Genomic DNA, 20,837 nt, shown 5'->3' on the forward strand with positions numbered 1-20,837 from the left:
GGCCCAGCTCAGTCCTCAGCTGCACGGCATGTATGGCCACTCGGCAGGGAAGGTGGCGGATCCCAGGCCCCATCTGTGCTGCCCAGAGGTCCTGAACCCCAAGGAGCGCTGGCTCCTGTCTCCTGCTGTGGCCGCAGATGCCAAGGTCATTGGGGTCTTATAAGGCGGGGCTGGGAGGAGGTGGGCCCTGGAGGGTCCATTCCTTAAGTGTTGGCTTCAAGACGGTAGGTATGGGGCCATGGGGCACACGGGTCCTGGGAGCTGCCAAAGGGCAATGTACTCTAAGAGTCAAGGTCACTGAGGCCTTTCTGCTCCCAGAGCCGGTGGGGGATGGGGACGTCGTCTTCTGTTCCTACAGCTGGTGGCCAGGGCAAACCCATTTGACCCACCTCTCCCACAGTGAATGCCCTGGAGAGAAACGCATTCTCGACTTTTCTCAGAACTCACGTCTGGGCTTAAACTAGAACAGAGGCTGTTTCTCTCCAGCTGCAGTCCTCTCCTCCCAGTAAACACATCCCTCCTTATCCCGAAAAGCTGCTCCAGGGCCCCCACCTCTGGGAAGGCCTTCCACCTCCTGCTGCTCCTTCCTTTCTTCCTCGACCAGATGACGTGGCCCCAATAGCTGGCGTCTGGCTTTGTAACCATCTTTGCCATTTATTTCACAGATTGCCAAGTCTAGGCTGGCCTCTGCGAGCACTGAGATCACGACATCTGTTAAATGTCTGTGCCTTCACTGAGTCTGGTGCCCGGCTCTCCTCACTTGGGAACAATTCCATCCATTCCACACTTCTGGATAGTTTCAAAGAGCTCAGGCCTCCTTGATCCACTTGCTTCCTCCCAACGACTCCGCCAAGGTTTATGACACCCGTTTTACAGAGAGGAGACTGCAAGGGGTATGTGGACAAGTTAGAACTTGAACCCAGGTCTAACCAACAGAAGGGGAACCCTGCTGTCAAAGAAAGAAGACGTAAGGAACGGATAGTAATATAAATATTAATAACATAATGCCTACATGTCGAATTTTCAAAGTGTTTTTATGTCCATTGTATCACTTTGACCCTGTGAGACAATGGGAAAGATACTGATGGACCAGTTGTACAGCTGAGGAAACTGAGGCTTCAGTGGCTTTCCCAGGGGCACACAGGAGCCCAGCTTACTCTATGGCTAGGGAGGACATCACTTTGCAGAGAAGGAAACTGACAGAGACGTTGGAGTCTGCCCCAGCTCACACTGCTAGAGAAGAGGGAAACACGGGGAATGCCCTGAGCCTCCTTCTGCTCCGGGCCTGGCTCAGAGGCAGGAACCCACTTTTCTGGATGGTGCAGGGGCCTACCCTCCAGCAGCCCCTCCCACCCCTGGTGCTTCAGGACATCCGATCACAGCATCACCTGCTCTGCCATCACTGCCTTGGCAGGTGCCCCACTATTGTGCAACCAGGCACGAGGCTGGGGCTGGCTCCATAAAATCGATAGCCGGTTGGCTTGAGCTGGCTGATTCTGCCTCCCTGGAGTTCAGCTGTGACAGCAATGAATCACACTAATGGTGGGAGGTGGCCATTCTTCCTCTTTGTGGCCTGAAGACAGGTATTTCCAAAGCTCCTCCCCCGGCTCAGGCAAACACACCTGATCATCTCTCTCTCTCCCCGTCTGTCTGTCTGTCTGTCTCTCTCTCGCTGAGCCCAAGGTGAGGCAGAGAACCCAGGGACAGGTTAGTGTGAACCAGACAGAGCTGGGCAGCCCTAGCCACTCCTGCCAGCCCATGATCCCAAGGAGGGCAGAACCCTCCTCCTCAGAAGAAGGGGAGAAGGAGCCCGGTGACCTTGGGGCGTACTTCAGCCTGGCACCCCCCTCCCCCACCTCACCCTCCCTGCCTCTGACTCTCTTCCAAGAACAATTTGGCAAGTTCCAATCCACAACCTGCAAAAAAACAGAGTGGTGGGGAAGGCCACAGCCTGGGGGCCCAGAAGGCAGGTTGACCTATTTTTATGTGGTGTTACGTAACATAAACACCTCCATGCAAATAGGCTTGAAAATATTGGGAGTGGAATTCATGGTGGACAGGGGGAGTCGTCAGGAGGTGAGATGTGCAGGACACCCAAGGTCACTGTCTGAGACCAGGAGACTCAGCATTCCCTTCTGGGAAATGGCACAGCAGCCTTCCTGTCCAACCAAGTTCCACTTGCTATATCCAACCAAATCACACACATAAGTCACATGCCTGGAGGCTGACAGGACACGTTCCTGCCTGTGTGGAGTGCCTGTCCAGACGGAAGACATTTTAAGCAGCAATCCATGCCTGGATTTTGGATTCTGGATTCCTCTTCCCTGGCCCTGCAATGCTAGGCCAGTGAGAGAGAAGAGGCTCATCCATCAGTGGGGGGGAGGGGAGGGGCCCTCAGTTTGGGCCTGGACACTAAGGTCATCCTGAGTAGGTTCTCAGAGTCCTTGCCTAGAGGATCCCACCAGCTGGTCACTTTCCCTCAGCTGGAACACTTCCAGTGATGGGGAGCTCCAGGTTCGGATCATCATGGCCGTGGGAACTAAGGGCTCCATCACACAAGGCCAAGTTCGGCCTCCCTCTTACCTCCCCTGATGGGCCTAAGTCCTTTCCTCTGCAGCACACAGAGCAAGCCTGGCTTGGAGCTGGACGGGCCTGGGCTAGACCTTGGCTTTGCCACCAGCAGTGCAAACTCAGCCAAGTCCCACCAAGCCTGTTTGCTCATCTGTGAAACAGGGGTACCACCATATAGGGTCATGAGTTCTGAACGAGTTGATACCTGTGAAGTCCTCAGCCCAGTGTTTGGCACATAGTAAATGCTTGATAAGTGTTAGCTGCTCTTATTTATTTATTATTATTATTTTGCTCATCAGTTTGACTGTTCTCTATGTGTCTTATTTCCAGAGCACTCACCTCTAGCGAGACCCTCCTCCGAGCACAGTCTAGCTCATTTGTGCCCTGAAGGAAGAGCCAGGCTCCAGATGTGGCCCCACCAGCCCAGATGATCCGCTCCCTTCATGTGGACGTCAACCTCCCCCAGGAGAAGGAAGCCAGGCCGTGTGGTGCTGTAGAGAACTTTGGAGATAACACAGCCTGGGCTCAATTCCTAGCTCCTCCACATCCCAGCTCCGTGGCCCTAGACCAGTCACAAATTTATTAGAATCTGTAAAATGTGAATATTCTCCCTGCTTCAGAGATGACGCTGGATTACCAGGAATAAGCGGGGGCTCAGAGTCTGGCAAAGATAACCATTTTTATACATATGCTAGACATAACTATCATTCTCTATTTTTAACAATTATTATGAGAAAAAAATCAGAACTTCCCCACTGGACTTCCTTACACTTATCTTTAATGTCTTAAGGTACCCACAATCTTTTGATCGCCCGGGGCCTCTAAGGATCTTCTGGTCTGCTCTGAAATTGCTGCAAGGCGTGTAAATCCCCTGGCCTAATCGTGGTCATTAGCGTATTTACAGAGCTTAAGTGTGACCAGACTTTTTAACCCCCGCCATCACCCGGTTGACAGTGTTGAGCTTGGTCTCAACGACAAGCCTCAGTCTTTGCAAAGACCAGGGGGACTGAGGGTAGAAGGAAGCAGGCGCAGAAGTAGGACAGGCACCACAGTGTCCCCAGGTCAGCCAGGGAGTGGCTGGACCCGCCGAGTCCCTCAGGACCTGTGCCCTGCCATTCTGCATCTCTAACAACTCACGGAATCTAGACAGACTCTGTGAAGATTTCTTGAGACCCTAAGATGATCCAGGCAGTTACGTTAGAACAAGACATCATCCTTGCCCTCTGGGAATTGTGTCACAATAAAGACACACAAACCACGTGGAGGTGGGGGCCGCACACCAGCGACCTCCCAGGGAATCGGCCGGCAGCTGTGTTTGTTTGGCCAACAGTTACTTCTTAAAAACTGAATTGGGATGTCTTTGGGAGGACACTCTAGGTGACCCCAGGCCCCTCTGCCCCATCTCTTGTGTCCCTACAGCTGATTCACAAATGGACATTATCCACCTGGTCCCTACCATTTGGATCTGAAGTACAGAATATTAAACGTGAAGATAAAGGCAGGAACTAGTGTGACCAGAGCACAGGAAAGAAGGGAGTCATTCTACCTGAAGTCCAGGAAGGCTTCACAGAGGAGGGGGTATTTGGGTTTGGAGAAAGATGAAAGGATAAGGGCTTGGATCATAACCTAAGTGACCCACCCACGCCATGCTGTGATCCTTAGGTAGCGGTCCCAGAACTGACCAGAGGCAGAACCTTTCGTTCCAGGCCAGCAAGCCCTCAGTCAAGCCACTGTGACTCCCTTCCCTCCAGGACGTGCATAAGGTACAGGTCCTGCTATGGGCAGAGCCTGGGCTGACTGACCTAGGGAGGAGGGGTGGAGATGGAGGGGTAGGGGGGAGCAGGGGGAGGAAAGGGTGAGAAGGAGTGGGTACAGGTCAGGGAGGGGAGGGGAGAGAAGCAGCAGCTGGAATAAACATGCACCACCTGGCTGCCTCTTCAGTGGGCACTTCCTCTCTCTGACCTGGGACACAGTGCCTTTGGCCCTTCAAGCACGACAGGCCCTACAGATACTCAAGTTCCTTGACAGAAAGGAGAGTAACCCCAGAGCCACTAGGAAACAAATGGTATTTTATTCCCTTTTGTTGTTGAGAGGATAGAGCACAACACAAAGAGCAGTCCTGGTCACAGCGGCACGGTTTGGTTAGTTTCCACGAGAACACAATGGACGGGAGGGGCGGGGTCTGGTTGATTTTCCACTCTTTATGACCTTCGACCTCTTGCTGTTTCTTCTGCCAGTCTCCAGCCTGCAGCACAGCCGCTGTACTGGCCGCTCTAACCAGTGGCGGGGAGCAAACGGTGCAGGAGCCGTCTCTGCTGCCTGACCAATGGGATGTGGACAGAGAAGCAAAGGACCCCTGCTCTCCCTGCCCTCCTCCCCAGAGTGCTGGCCCCAGCAGGACGGATTCCCTCAGCCATCGCTGGTGGAGACCCAACTCGGGGACGTGAGTCTGAGTCCAGACGAGCCGGGCGGTAGATGGGAGTCTCGGAAGCTGGGAAGGTGGGAGAGGGGGGCGGGGTTCCAGGGCCCATGGGGTTATTGCTGAGAAGATATGCAAGGGGCACATTCCCAAGGGGCAGAGTGGGAGCCCTGGGCCTGGAATCCCTGGCCGCTCTGCGACGGGGCACGGCAGATGGGGACTCCATGGTGGAAGCCCCCAAGAGGAAAATGACCATGGAAGGGGCACAGCCTGCCTGAAGGCAAAGAACTTCCGATTGCTAAGAGACCCTCAGAACAGACTTGGGTCAGGGGTGGACTACGGAAGCGAGGTGCTTGTAAAAGGAGTGAAGAGAGGCCATGAAGAATGATCTTGAAGGTGATATATACCTTCTCAAGTCCCAAGACAACTGGAGACTCCTGCCCGAGCTCCTGCCCTTACACCCACCCCTAAATCAAGAGAAGGGACTGGTGTCTCAGGGAAAAAGCAGACTCTCAGGAGCAGGAAGTGATGGGGCCGCAGGGGAGCAGGCACGAGCTGATGGTGACGTGGCTCAGCTCCTGCCCAGGAAAGTGAGTCCAGGTTCACTAAAACACAACGTCACTCACAGACAAGCAGCCGCGAAGACCACAGTCATCTCACACACACACACACACACACAGACACGTCACAAGAGGGGACGAGAACGCAGGCTGCAGGTGGGGAGGCGGGTGTTAGTTGCATCACTACATTGAGGACTGGTGTTCGAGGGATGGGGAGGGGGCGGGGGGACACGCAAGTCTTGGCTTCTCCTGGGGAAAGACCTGTTGCTGTAGTGGCGGTTTGCATCTAAAGGTTCAAGCAGCTGCCTTCAGGTTCTGGAGGCTGAAGAGGGAGAGAATTTAAATGAAAACAAAACTTAGGCTCCTTTCAGGAATGTTTACCTGCTCGTCTCCCTGCCTTGAGCACAGCCCCTCTGCCCAGTGAAATTCGGGATGAGACCCATTCTAAGTGCTATGTTCCTGGAAGCAAGGAGGATGAGCCTGAGATGCAGGGAAAGGAGATGAAGGCATAGGAGAGGGTGGGCCTCAGGGGAAAGGGTCTCTCAGGAGGACTGGAACCTGGCAGTCACGGGAAGGAAGTCGTTAAACCCAGGGTTTCTATTCCAGGACACCCCCGGGAGTTGCTCACAGTCCTGAGACCTGAGAACAGGGATTCTGAGGAAGTCCTAGTTAAAAAAAAAAAAAGAGGGGCCAGCCCGGTGGTGCAAGCGGTTAAGTGTGTGCGCTCCGCTGCGGCAGCCCGGGGTTCGCCGGTTCGGATCCTGGGCGCACACCAACACACTGCTTCTCAGGCCATGCTGTGGCGGCGTCCCATATAAAGTGGAGGAAGATGGGCATGGTTGTTAGCCCAGGGGCCAGTCTTCCTCAGCAAAAAGAAGAGGATTGGTGACAGATGTTAGCTCAGGGCCGATCTTCCTCACAAAAAAAAAAAAAAAAGACAAGACAAGCTGGTAGCTCAAGGCTCGCCTCCCTGAGCCTTCCCACACCACAGCCAAGATTCTGACCTGCCAGCTGCCACGGAATGGACAGAACTCCAAGCACCAGCTGGGACACCTGCCTCCCAGATTGGGTTCCGTGGCCACCTCAAGCTCAGGCAATCACTGACCTTCCCGAGCCCCACAGAGGAGACGGAGGTAAAGAGCCCTGCGCTCCCCGCCCACGGGCTGTGATGAGGATGTAAAAGCGTAGGAAAGAATTAAAATGCTATACAAGTATACCGTGTCATTTCGATCACAGTAAAAGCTGTGTATCAGGCATTATACATCCAGAAATCTCTTAACTTAGAATTTAGGACAAAGTTATATACCTGTCTATTATGCATTATTTGCATGGGAAAAAAAAAGGCAGACACGAGCCCCGAGTATGTTCCAGGGTATGTCACAAAGGGAGACAGGCAGGAGCAGAGGGGTCTCGTGAAAATGGCACTAAACCAAGATCAGGTTCCAGTCTGTCACTTACTACCTGTGTGGCTATTCTCTCTGACCTCAGTTTCTGCATCTGTAAAGTCGGGCTAACCTCCACCTGTCCTACTTACTTCTTCGGGCAGCCTCGAGCGAGTTGGTATGTGTGGCAGCATTTTGAAAACTGTAAAGCATTTAACAGTTATTACTTTCCTATGTCCCTACAATGAACAACGGGAACGGAAGCTAAAAACAGTGCCCCTAAATGTTGAGAACTGATAGTGCTGATGCGGGGTGGGCGTCCTATGCTATTCTCCCTACTTCTGTATGGGGCTGGAAAGTTTCATGATAAAATTATGAAATTAAATAATTATTAATTTTAAAAAGTGGCCCTGAGGTTCTTGCTGAATCATCACTAAAAGCCATTATCTTTATGCCACTTTGGTATCAGGAGTATTTCACTAACTGTCTCTCTCAAGTCACATCCACGTGGCAGCTGGGATGACGCCCTCTTAACTTGACCGCCGGGCTGTGTGGAAGCCCTATCTCCTGGCTGTTTACTGTGAGCATGGGCGGGGCACCTCCATGTTTCGGTCTGTCTGTCTCATCACCCCGTTCAGACACAAGACTCCTCAGAGCACAGCTCATAAAAGCTGTGTCCATTGCAAAAGCTAGCCCAGTACTTCCGGATGAAAAGACAGTGACGGAGACGGGAAGACGCAGGCAGACAGCATCTCACCTTCCCACCTGAGGGCTGCACTTCAGTTCTCTGCTTTCTGGGGCTCTGTTGCTGGAAAGAAAACCAGAATGGATTGTAGTGAATGGACCCCTCACCCCAGCAGGTGACCCCCTGCAGCAGCCATGCCTGTGCCCAACTTTGGGGGAGCCTGACCCATACAGCCAAGAGGTGACTCACGTGGGATTTCAAGTCAGACAGACCTGGGTGCAAACCCTTGCCCTATTACCCGCTGGTTACAGGAACCTGGCATGTTCCTTAACTTTTCTGAGTCCCTCCGTTGTAAAATGTGGATGGTGATGCCCACCTCATGGGGCTGAGTGCACGTTAAGTGAGATGGGGTCTGAGAAGCACTTGGACCACGACTGACACTTAGCAGATGCTCTGGAAACAGCAGTTGTCAGGAGTAGTAGTCTGTTGGGTGAAGGTAAGGGGGCAACACAGAGGGAAGCCCTGGAGACCCCTCTCCCAGCACTATGAGAGCATGTCTGGTGGCTCTAGGGAGGCCATGGCACCTGGTGACCACCCCTCCCTGACCCGTATGAGGACCCGCGCCCATTCCCTCCATCACACCTGGGCAGAGGGTCCCGACAGTTACCATTTGCAGTGATGAGGTTTCCCACTTGGGCCTCCTCGTCCCCTGGAGCCCTGCACGAGGAAGAGACACAAGCCTTCCGTCAGAGGTCTCCAGGGCAAACCCAGAGAGCATCGCCACTCTCCTTGATGGGGCAGGCGGTCTGAATCAGTCTCCTCCGGGTCATCTGAGGGCTCGAGCACTCTCCACCATGGGGTGCACGGGGCGGAGGGAGAAGTTGGGACTGAAGGGGCCGAGTCAGGGGAACTTACACGTACCCTTCAATGTTGGCCCTAAGTACTGGAAAGTGATGGCCTAGAGCCAGATGGGGGCTTGGGTTGCATCCTGCCACAGACTTTGGACTTCTGAGATCCAGTGCTAGCGTTGGTTATTGCAGTGGACTAATGGGGTGTGCCCTTTACATGGGGGGAGAAAGGTGAGTGACAGGGAGCCTAAGCTTCCACTCAGCTCAGAGAGCTTCATGAACAGGTGACAAGCAGGGATGGTGTCACAGGTCCTGTACAGACGAGATGGACCTCAAGAGAGACCCTGAGGCCTTCTGCCTCCCTTCTCCCAAGCCCAATTGTCTCAAGGGCCTCCAGACAAGAGTCCAGGTTCTTTCCCACCTCCCCTCCCTCACACACATCAGAAGAGAGAAGGAGGAGTTGACCTCTCCTTTGCCCCACAGTCTGCCTTGAAAGGGTCAAAACTTCTCCCCTATCCCTGCCCCACACAGCCTATTTCTGAGACAAGAATCCAAAAGAACCCTCATTTGGAGTCACACACCAGGAGGCCCCTCCCTATCCACTCCTACTGCCACAGCCAGGGCATTCTTACCGGGGCTTCTGATTGAAACTGCACTTGCATCTGCGACCTGAAAGGCAAAGAAACCATCCAAGGTCATGCTCCCGGCCTGGCCACAGCCGGGCTGCCCTGTGAGTCTGTGTGGGCTGTGGACCTATGTAAATAGCAGCCCCCACACCTGGGCAGTGCCCTGCTTGCACAGCCGTATGCGGCAATCCTAGGTTGGGGTAGGGTTCTTCTGAGGCCAAGGTTCAACATTCAACAGCTCAACTGGCTACACCATGCAGTCTGCTTGATCACACAAGTGCAAAGAGCTCCATGCAGACCAGAGGGAAAATGAATGCGGGGCCCACCCCTCTGAGCACTCGAAGGACAGCCCCTGTCTCCTGTCTCCTGTGACTCCTCCACGCATGCCCTGCTGGATACAGCACCAGGAGAGCCACCCTGCCCCTCTTCTCATCTGTGCTGTTTTCATCAAGCACTTATTCTGTCCATTCTTCACTGTTTTACTGAGCAGTTACTGTATGCCCAGCACTGTGTTAGTGAGATAACAGGGAGCACACAGATAGGCTCCTTCCCTCTCCAGGAGGGAGCACGGCCAGGCTGTTCTCCACCCACTTAGCAGTGGCAGACACAGCTCTTACAGAGAGCGAGCAAAGGAACAAATGAACTCACTTAGGATGAGCAGGATCCCCAGGGAGAAGAGGACCACAGCGAACACCAATCCCCCAATCCTCAGGGTCTGGTAGTCTGCAAAGGAACACGGGTGAGAGAAGGAAGAAGGGAGGGGCCAGGGAAAGCGTGTCTGTCCCTCCGCTGGACGGGGCTGCACCTCCCCTCACACCCAGGGCTGCCATCACTGCTCACCATAATGGAAAGGGTCCTTTTCTTTCTCCTGCTCAGCTGCTGCAAAAATAAACAAGCGTGGTCAAGAGGAAGACGGCTACACATCCTGGGTCCCAAATACCTTGCCGTGCCTCACAGGCCTCACTCCCCACAAAGGGATTCCTGGGAAGAAGGGCCCATTAAGCAGAGATGCCTGGAGAAGTACAGAAGGGCAGGCCTGCCTGCTGGGGCCAGCCTGAGAGCCAAGGGCGGGTACAGCTCAGAGCCCCAGTGAGAGTCTGTGTTCACTGCACCTCCACATTTCTTGCCCCTGTTTATTCTTACGTCATCCCTCAAAGGCAGGGTCTATTATCCTCTTGTTACCGACGGGGAAACTGAGACCAAGGAAGGACATGTGACTTGCACAAGGAAAGAGTCTAGATGATGTGTAGGTCCGGCTCCCAAGGTTTAGGCCACAAGTCTGTAGAGGCCTGGTGGATTTGAAGGCTTAAAAGTAGACCCTACTGGAGCCTGCGGGGAGAGGCGGGTAGGCTGGATTAGGGGCTGTGAATAGCTGTCACTTTCCAGGACTTTCTCTGCTGACTAAAGGGAGGCGCCCCTGATCAAACATGAATAATCAGAGAGCCCCCCAATCCTAGTGTCCCAAAGGACCAGGACCTTCCACCAGAAAGGGCCATGGGTGTGCCATCTTGTCACAGCCAGGTCCTAGAGGGGTACTTACCACTGGCCAGGACCGCGGGGGCCAGCAGGCTGCACAGAAAGACCAGCACCACCTCCATGGTGTCTGGGGACAGAGGGAGGAAAAAATGACTCTTTGGAGAGGAGACTCCCCACTCCAACCCTTGGCCTGACCAGGGGCCGAATCGAATTCCCAGCTCTCCTCTGAGCTCTCTCCACACGGTAAGCGTTCAAACCACCTAAGCAGAAGCAGCTGACATTTATTGAACTCTGACCGCATGCTCTGCATGCATCAATTCAATTACTACAATTGAATCAATACAATTAGTGGGCACTGTGACTCACCCATTTTGCAGGTGAAGAACCTGCACTTAAAGAGGTTAAATGAGCAGAAGGGCCGAGATCCTAACCCAGCTCACTAACTCCTCCACCACCTGCCTCTCTGGTGCTGCAGCCATGAAACCCTATGGGCTTTGGAGATGATCTCATCTGCGTCCTCCTCCCCAGTCTACCCTTCTGTGGCCATCTCTAGTTCATTAAAACGTCTGGGACTTCCTGGCCTGGTTCCCCACAGCCAACACCCACTGTCAGAAGTTCTTGTTTATATCAGATTCAATGGGGCATGTAAACCAATGTCCCTCTAGTCTAGCCAGCAGGGTAGGGTGGGAGACTTGCTGTGTCCTGGACTCTGTATGGTAAACCCTGAAATACTGACAGCTCTCCCTTAAGTTTCCCCTCACACTCTCACCTCTAAAGTGGCCAAGCCAACTCTTCCCATAGGTTTTAGCTCAGAATCCTCCAGAAATGTGGTCTGAATAAACAAAGGGAGCCTGGAGCCTGGTTCTTGAGCATCAGTACTCTGGCCTCTCCTGCCCCAGAAGGTGCCTGAGACTTCTGCTCGTGAGCTCATGAAGTCCCTGGTCTCTGGGGCCAGTGGCCTCGGATGGGCCATCTGCATGGAGGCAGAAGGCAGAGCCACTTGGTCCCTCCCAGGGATAGATTCAGTGGAGTTACACACACACACCTCATTCCTGGGCTTAAAGGAGCGTGATAAAGAGCCAGAGAGGAAAAGGGGAGAGAAACCAAACTAGGAAAGCCCAAGGCTGTTTGCTCTCTTCCCAGTGGGGTGAGATTGGCAGTGGCCTGACCCCCTGGACCAGTGTCTAGTGGCCAGGACCACGCTAGCTCTGAGGGATCGTGCCCATTACCCTCCCCAGCCCGAGCAAGCAGCCCCCAGCTGCCTTTCACCTCTCAGCCACCAGAGGTCAGAACAACTGCATCCAGAGTCTGCAAAGGCACAGACCTCGGACTTGGAGACGGAGATTCAAGCAGCATTAATCAAGAGACAGAAATGCGCTTTTAATGCTTTCTCATTTAATATTTGTATTTCTTTTAAATTTTACATTATATTTTATATGTATAAAAATATATGTAACACACATATAGTGAAGCATAGTAATAAAATAAACACTCATAAACAAGTAACTTAAGAAATAGAACTTTACAAATACCGCTGCATTTACCTACGTTTTCCTCCAGCCCATCCCCCTGCCTCACTCCCAGAGGTAAACAGTATCCTGAATACATTTTTTTAATCATTCCCTTGTTCTTTTTCAAAAAAATTTTTAAATTAAGATATAATTCACATACCATGAAATTCATCATTTTAAAGCCTACAATTCAATGGCTTTGAGTATATTCACAAAATCGTGCAACCATCATCACTAATTCCAGAACATTTTCATCATCCCCAAAAGAAACCCTGTGCCCATTAGCAGTCACTCCCCATTCTCCCCTCCCCCAGCCCCTGACAACCACTAATCTACTTTCTGTGTCTATGGATTTGTCTATTCTGGACATTTCATATAAAAGAATCCTAAAATATGTGGCTTTTTGCATCACATTTCTTTCACTTAGCATAATATTTCCAAGGTTCATCCATGTTGTAGCATTATCAGTACTTTATTTCTTTTTATGGCTGAATAATATTCCATTGTATGGATATATACCTTGCTTCTTTTTAAAAATATACCTATTACATACATATTCCTGAATACTATGTTATTTAGTGGAGCTTTTTTGAGCTTTATAATTATGATATCATGTTGTCTACAGTCTTCTGGGACTGGCTTTTTTGTTCAACACTGTTTCTAAGATTTATCCATATTATTACATGTAACCATAGTTCATTTTCAGCGTTGTGTAATATTCCACAGTGCAGGTAAATTATCAAGTATTAGTACATTCTCCTGTCGGTGGACATCTGTTTCTTTCTAATTTTATCCTATTATTAAATAATGCAGTTATGGACATTTTTGTGCCTGTTGCCCAGGGCGCACACACAAGAGATCTGAGGGCACTCTTTTCCCTCTCTTTTGACCAGCACTCTCATAAGAAATACATTTTACATCACAACTCAGTACAAACATATATTCATGTAAACTAGAAAGAATAATATCACAAAACAATACCTATCATTTCTATGAATGATGCCGTCTGATATTTTCTATTCAACTTTGTTTCTTTAAAAAAAAAAATGGCTAGGCCCATGAATGGGTCACACTGCAGTTTGAAAAATTATGTTCTACAGATAAGCCTGGGAGTGAAGTCTTTGGGTTGTATGGTATGTAAATTGTCAACTTCACAACATAATTTCATATTGTTTTCCAAAGTGTTCATCCCCATTTTAACATCCCGTATGTTGCGTATGACTGTTCCCATTACTCAACATCCTTATCAATACTTGATATTACCAGACTGCTTAATTTCTGCCAATCTAGAGGTGTAGAATATGGTCTTAGTTTGACTACATAGTAATGGAGTGGGGCTATTCGCCATTCCTGTTTTATCATCAGTGATGTGTCTTTCACATCTTTTGCTCATTTTTCAAATGGGTTGACATTATCGTTAATCATTTCTCATTCTGGATACTAAACCTTTGTCAGTAAGTATTGCAAATATCTCTTCCCAATTAGTGGCTTGTCTTTTCACTTTTTAAAACTGTCTTTTGATGAATAGAATTTCTTAATTGTAATGGAATTGAATGCAATGATTTTTGTCTTGTTTAAGATATTCCTTGTCACTTTGAGTCAGAAAGAATTTTCTTCTAAAAATTTTAAAGCTTTGTCTTTTACATTTAAATCTTTATTCCATCCAGAATTGATTTACGTATGGTGTGAGGTCCGGGTCTAATTTTTACTTTTTTCCATACTGATAACCCGTTGTCCTAGAAACGTTTGCTGACACCACCCCCTGCCCCCCCCACGATGTGCAATGCCACTTTGGTCATGTATCTGGTTCCTTTAGGTGTGGGTCTGTTTCTGGGCTTTCTCTTTGGATCTATTGGTGAATTTGTCTGTACCCGCATCAAAATCAGTGTCTCAATTACTACAGCTTTAGGTAATCTTCCCATGTGGTCAGAAAAGCTTCCCTCTTCTTGTTCTCTTCTTTCTTTTGTTCTTCTTCCACCTCTTCCTTCAAGAATATCTTCACTCTTCTTGGTCTTTTGCGCTTATATATAAATTTTAGAATCAGCCTGTCAAATTCATCTAAAACTGCTGGGATTTTCATTGGAATTGCAATGGATCTATCTATAGAATAACTCGGGGAGAACTGATATTTTTGTGATCTTGAGTCTCCTATCTATAAATAAATCTTTTTGCTTCTTTAGGTCCTTTTCAATGTCTGTTAATAAAGGTTTATAAATGCTCTCATATAGGTCTTTCATGTCTTCTATTAGATTTACTGCTGGGTACCTTATAATTCTTATTGCTATTTTAAGTGCTCTTGTGTATGTTTTCTAATGTTTGCTGGTATAGAGAATGACAATTGATTTGTATACATTGATCTTAAATCCAATAATCTTGCTAAACTCTCTTATTATTTCTAACAATTTACCTATAGATTCTTTTGGGTTTTCTCTGTAGATATATCATCTGTAAATGATACAGCATTGTTCCTTCTTTTCTACATCTTACACTCTTTATTTTTATTTCTTACCTTACTGTACTGTTAGGATTTACAGTAAAATGTAGAATATAAGCAGTGATAGTGGACACACAAACACACACACACAGTCTTATTGCTGATTTTATTTTTGTGTATTTATTTTTAATTTTCTCCCAGCTCTACTGTGATATATTGATATATAACATTGTGTAAATTTAAGGTGTACAATGTGACAATTTGATACATGTATATATTGTGAAATATATACATAAGGTTAGTTAACACCTCCATCACCTCACATAATTACCTTTTGTGTGTGCAGTGAGAATGGATAAAGAAAATGTGGTATATATACAAGGGAATATTATTCAGCCATTAAAAAAAAGAAAATTACTGATGTTAAATAGATTTCTTCTAATGTTTTAGAAGTTCCCCTCTAAACTTGGTTTTCCAAGATGTTTCTGTTTTATATTAATTATGAATGCCTCTTCTATATCTACAGTTTTTAACCTTTAATCGATCAATGAAGTAAATTATATGTATGAATTATCTAACGTTAAATCATCCTTGAATTTCTGGGATAAAACCAATGTATCATCTTTCTAATAAACTGATGGATTTGCTTTGCTGATATTTTGTTTAGGATTTTTGCATTTATGTGAATGAGTGAGACTGGGCTACAATTTTTATTTTATTGTATTGACCTGGCCTGGTTTTGGTATCATGGTACTGCTGGCCTCACAGAACAAGTATTTCCTCTCTTGCTATTCCTTGGAAGAGTTTGCAGAAGATTGGAATAATCTTTCTTTGAATGTTTGGTAGAACTCAACTGCAAAATCATCTGGCTTAGTATTTTCTTTGTGGGAGAATTTAATTTTAATTGCCTATTCAATTAATTAATGGCTATGACACTCTTCAGATTTCTATTTTTTCTTGAATACATTTAGTGAGTCATAATTTTTATAGAAATTTGCCCTTTTATGCTTTAAAATTTATTGCCATAAAGTTGTTTATAATATTTCCTAATTATCATTAGGAAGCTATCCCTCTAAGAACAGGAACCAGACAAGGATGCCCACTGTCACCACTCCTATTTAACATAGTACTGGAAGTCCTAGCCAGAGCAATCAGGCAAGAGAAAGAAATAAAAGGGATCCAAATTGGAAAGGAAGAAGTGAAACTGTCACTATTTGCAGATGACATGATTTTATATACAGAAAACCCTAAAGAATCCACCAGAAAACTTTTAGAAGTAATAAACGAATATGGTAAAGTTGCAGGATACAAAATCAACATACAAAAATCAGTTGCATTTCTGTACACTAACAACGAAGTAGCAGAAAGAGAAATTAAGAATACCATCCCATTTACAATTGCAACAAAAAGAATAAAATACCTAGGAATAAACTTAACCAAAGAGGTGAAAGAGCTGTACACCGAAAACTATAAAACATTTCTGAAAGAAATCGAAGAAGACAAAAAGAAATGGAAAGATATTCCGTGCTCTTGGATTGGAAGCATTAACATAGTTAAGATGTCCATACTTCCTAAAGCCATCTATAGATTCAATGCAATCCCTATCAAAGTTCCAACAACATTTTTCACAGAAATAGAACAAAGAATCCTAAAATTTATATGGAACAACTAAAGACCCCGAATAGCTAAAGGAATCCTGAGAGAAAAGAACAAAGCTGGAGGTATCACACTCCCTGATTTCAAAATATACTACAAAGCTATAGTAACCAAAACAGCATGGTACTGGCACAAAAACAGACACACAGATCAATGGAATAGAATCAAAAGCCCAGAAATAAACCCACACATCTATGGACAGCTAATCTTTGACAAAGGAGCCAAGAACATACAATGGAGAAAAGAAAGTCTCTTCAACAAATGGTGTTGGGAAAACTGGATAGCCGTATGCAAAAAAATGAAAGTAGACCCTTACCTTACACCATACACAAAAATTAACTCCAAATGGATTAAAGACTTGAATGTAAGACCTGAAACTGTGAAACTGCTAGAAGAAAACATAGGCAGTACGCTCTTCGACATCGGTCTTAGCGACATCTTTTCAAACACCACGTCTGACCGGGCGAGAGAAACAATAGAAAAAATAAACAAATGGGACTACATCAAACTAAAAAGCTTCTGCACAGCAAAGGAAACCATCAACAAAACGAAAAGGCAACCTAACAATTGGGAGAAGATATTTGCAAACCATACTTCTGATAAGGGCTTAATCTCCAAAATATATAAAGAACTCATGCATCTCAACAACAAAAAAACTACCAACCCAATTAAAAAATGGGCAAAAGACCTGAACAGACATTTCTCCAAAGAAGATATACAGATGGCCAACAGACACATGAAAAGATGTTCAAAATCACTAACTATCAGGGAAATGCAAATCAAAACTACAATGAGATATCACCTGACGCCCGTCAGAATGGCTATAATTAACACGACAGGAAACAACATGTGTTGGAGAGGATGTGGAGAGAAGGGAACTCTCATACACTGCTGGTGGGAGTGCAAACTGGTGCAGCCACTATGGAAAACAGTATGGAGATTCCTCAAAAAATCAAGGATAGAACTACCATATGATCCAGCTATTCCACTGTTGGGTATCTATCCAAAGAACTTGAAAACACCAATTTGTAAAGGTACATGCACCCCTGTGTTCATTGCAGCGTTATTCACAATAGCCAAGACTTGGAAGCAACCTAAGTGCCCATCAAGGGACGAATGGATAAAGAAGATGTGGTATATATACACAATGGAATACTACTCAGCCATAAGAAACGATGAAATCCAGCCATTTGTGACAACATGGATGGACATTGAGGGTATAATGCAAAGTGAAATAAGTCAGAGGGAGAAGGTCAAATATCGTATGATTTTCTTCATTAAGTAGTAGATAATAACAACAATAAACAAACACATAGGGACAGAGATTGGACTGGTGGTTACCAGAGGGGAAGCAGGGAGGGAGGAGGGTGAAAGGGATAATTGGGTACATGTGTGTGGTGATGGGTTGTAATTAGTATTTTGGTGGTGAACATGATGTAATCTATGCAGAAATAGAAGTACAATGATGTACACCTGAAATTTTTACAATGTTATAAACCAATGTTACTGCAATAAACAAAAAATTAAAAAAAAAAATCATTAATTTTTTGTTGGATCTGTAGTTATGTTGTTTTTTACATTCTTAATATTGTTTATTTGTGACAACTTTTTTCCTTGATCTGTCTTACTAGAGGTTTAACTATTTTATTAGTCTTTTCAAAGAACCAACTCTTGTTTTTGTTGATCCTCTTTATTGTGTGTTTTAAATTTTTCTTAATTCTGTCCTAATATGTTCTTTGAGTTTATTCTATTGGTTTTTCTTTATATTTATCTTCTTAAGTTAGATACTTCGTTTATTAATATTGAGCCTTTCTTGTTTTCTAATATAAGCATTTAAGACTATAACCCTCTGGGTGTCACTTTCATTCCAACATATAAGCTTTGAAATGTAGTTTCTTGATAATTGTTTAGTTCTCAGTACTTTAAACTTGCATTATAATTTGTTTTCTGACCTGTGCATTATTAAGAAGTATGTTTTTTAAATGTCCAAATGTATAGTGATTTTTAGTTTACTTTTGTTATTGACTTCTAACTTAAGTGCGCTGTGGTCAGAGAACGTGGTCTATAGATTACAGATGCGTTGAAATTCATTGAGACTTGCTTTATGATCTGTATATAGTTAGTTATTTAAAAAATTATATTCCATGTATTAGACAATTGTAAATTCCTTCATTGTTGGGAAGAAAGTTCTATATACATGCCCATTAAATAAAATTATTAACTGCATTGTTTAAATTTCTATTTCCTCATTTTTTTGACTGTTTGACCCACCAAAAATTGAGATAGGTGCTTTAAAATCTACCACTATGAGACAGGATTTATAAATTTATCCAAGGGTTTCTTATTGATATTCTAACAGAAAGCTTAAAATTGTTATATTGTCCTGTGAGTTGGATCTTTTAGGATTGTATGGTGATCCCCTCTGTCTTAAATTCTATTTTACTTTCTACCTTTCTGTGTCCTTATGTGTTGTGTGTGTATCCTATCATCTTATAAACAGCAAGGAGATGAATTCAAAAAAAAATTCAACCTGATAATCTCTTTTAACTGTGAAGTTTACTACTGATATATTTGATCTGATTTCCACCATCTGTTCTTCCCCTACTTTTCTTGTGTGTATTTCTCTTTTGACATTTTTTTTTTTTTGGATTGATGATTTTTTTCTTATTCACTTTCTCCCTCTACTGGCTGAGAAATTATACAAGCTATTTCTAGTCTTTTAGTGCTTACCTTTGGAATTTTACCATGTGTATTTGCTATAGACTGAAAGTTTGTGTCCCTCAAAATTCATATGTTGAAATCTAATCCTCAAGGTTATGGTATTTGGACATGGGGCCTTTGGGAGGTGATTAGGTCATGAGGGAGAAGCCCTCATGAAAGGGATTAGTGCTCTTATAAAAGAGACCCCAGAGAGCTCTCCCACCCTTTCCATCATGTGGGGGCTCAGCAAGAAGTCAGCAACAATGAAGCAGGTCTTCATCAGACACTGAATCTGCCAACACCTTGATCTTGGACTTCCCAGCCTCTGGAACTGTGAGAAATAAATTTCTGTTGTTTATAAGCCACCCAGTCTATGGTATTCTGTTATAGCAGCCTGAACAGACTAAGACAGCATTCAATTTAACAAAGACTAAAAAAATCTGAAGTTAAAAGGTATGATAGTTATTAGGTATAATAGCCTTCTTGAAGAATACAAACCACCCCCTTCCTCATATATATACTATTATTGTACAAAATTTCAATTATTTTTTAATCCTATGAAATAGATATTAGTATCTGTATTTCATGGAAACCATGCTTGTTTAGGTTTACCCATGTGTAGCCTTCAAGAAGGCCCCCAATACCTCCTGGTATTCAGATGGTTGTACAGTCCCCTTCCACACTGGACCAGGATTAGTCTGTGTGACCAATAAAATATGGCAGAACTGATATGTTACTTCCAATATTAGATTATAAAAGGCACCGAAGCTTTCTCTTGTTCTCTCTCTCTCTGATTGCTTGCTCTGGGGAAAGTTACCTGCCATGTCTTAAGTATACTCAGGACCCCTGTGGAGAGGCCCATGCAGCAAAGAACTGAGGGCCTCAGTTCAAAAGCCCACTAGGAAATAAGGCCTGCCACGAACCATGTACATGAGCTTAGAAGCAGATCCTCCAGCCCTCACATGACTGCCACCCTGGCTGACAGCTTGACTGCAATCTTATTAAAGACTCTGAGCGGAACCACCCAGCTAAGCTGCCCCCTGATTCTTGACCCTCAGAAATCATGTGAGATAATAAATGTTTGTTGTTTTAAGCTGTGAGTTGGGGGTAATCTGTTATGTAGCAATAGACAATTAATATAACATATTAACTCATTTGTTCATGATTCTTTTTAAATCTGTCATCCTTCAAACCATTTTCTCTATTCCTGAAGAAATATATTACAATTTTCTTTAATGAAGATCTATTGGTTATACACTCAGTTTTTGTTTATCTGAGAATGTTTTCATTTCACCCTTGTGGTGGACAGACCCTCAGGTGATCCCCAATAATTCCAACCTTCTAGTTTTCAAGCCTTTGTATAATCCCTCCCCTTGAATGGGGGCAGGAGCTGGGACTTGCTTCTCACAAAGAGAATATGGCAAAGATGACGTCACTCACATGATGGTGTTACGTTTTATAAGACTCACTCAGCAGACTGGAGCCAGAGAATTTTCTCCCTTGATGTTTTGAATAAGTAAGCTGCCAAGTTATGAGAGGACCCATGGAGAGAAGCCAATGGCAAGGAATTGTGGGAAGCCTCTAGCCCTTTGCCTCCAAATCTCCGACTCCTGGTATATCAGCAAACATGAAGACAGCTTCACAAGAGGTGGAGACTCTATGCAAGGAGAGTCCATCAGGGCAAGGAAAGTGGAAGCAGGGAATACAATAGGGAACCTGGGACGTTTCCATGGAGGAGCTGACATTTCAGCTGAACCTTGTTAAATAGGATGGGATTTTGATGCACAGGGGTAAGAAGAGAGAAAGGAAGGGCATTCTGGCAGAAGAAACAGCACGAGCAAAGGCAGTGAGAAGGGAAAACGAGAAGCAGGAATAACAAATATTCAGCGCAAGTTCAAGTTCAGTTCAAGTTGAACCTCAAGGCACTTCACTCAAGAGTGGCTGCCTGAAGTGGCCTCCTCAGGATTCC

The 20,837-nt window shown here is 45.8% G+C and overlaps 1 protein-coding gene across 7 annotated transcripts in view; it reads right to left on the bottom strand.

Moving 5' to 3' along the window:
• Nucleotides 1–4,620: 4,620 nt before the first annotated feature.
• Nucleotides 4,621–20,837, bottom strand: part of FXYD6 (FXYD domain containing ion transport regulator 6) — a 34,426-nt gene continuing 18,209 nt past the window's right edge. For 3 of the 7 annotated variants that reach the window (XM_087433754.1, XM_087433756.1, XM_087433755.1), the window contains exons 2-8: nucleotides 10,632–10,694; nucleotides 9,932–9,967; nucleotides 9,740–9,814; nucleotides 9,098–9,134; nucleotides 8,260–8,334; nucleotides 7,690–7,740; nucleotides 4,621–5,872 (exon numbers count right to left, since the gene is read on the bottom strand). In XM_087433754.1, the coding sequence (XP_087289880.1) occupies nucleotides 5,845–5,872; nucleotides 7,690–7,740; nucleotides 8,260–8,334; nucleotides 9,098–9,134; nucleotides 9,740–9,814; nucleotides 9,932–9,967; nucleotides 10,632–10,689 (360 nt within the window). In that variant the 5' untranslated portion in view covers nucleotides 10,690–10,694 and the 3' untranslated portion in view covers nucleotides 4,621–5,844. Of the gene's footprint in view, nucleotides 5,873–7,689; nucleotides 7,741–8,259; nucleotides 8,335–9,097; nucleotides 9,135–9,739; nucleotides 9,815–9,931; nucleotides 9,971–10,631; nucleotides 10,695–20,837 lie in introns of all 7 variants that reach the window. The other 4 variants (XM_087433752.1, XM_087433753.1, XM_087433757.1 and 1 more) reach the window with 3 other exon arrangements.

The sequence above is a fragment of the Ceratotherium simum genome, chromosome 7 (assembly GCF_057802395.1).
Source record: "Ceratotherium simum simum isolate JZ-2026a chromosome 7, ASM5780239v1, whole genome shotgun sequence".
In the NCBI taxonomy this organism is placed as follows: domain Eukaryota; kingdom Metazoa; phylum Chordata; class Mammalia; order Perissodactyla; family Rhinocerotidae; genus Ceratotherium; species Ceratotherium simum.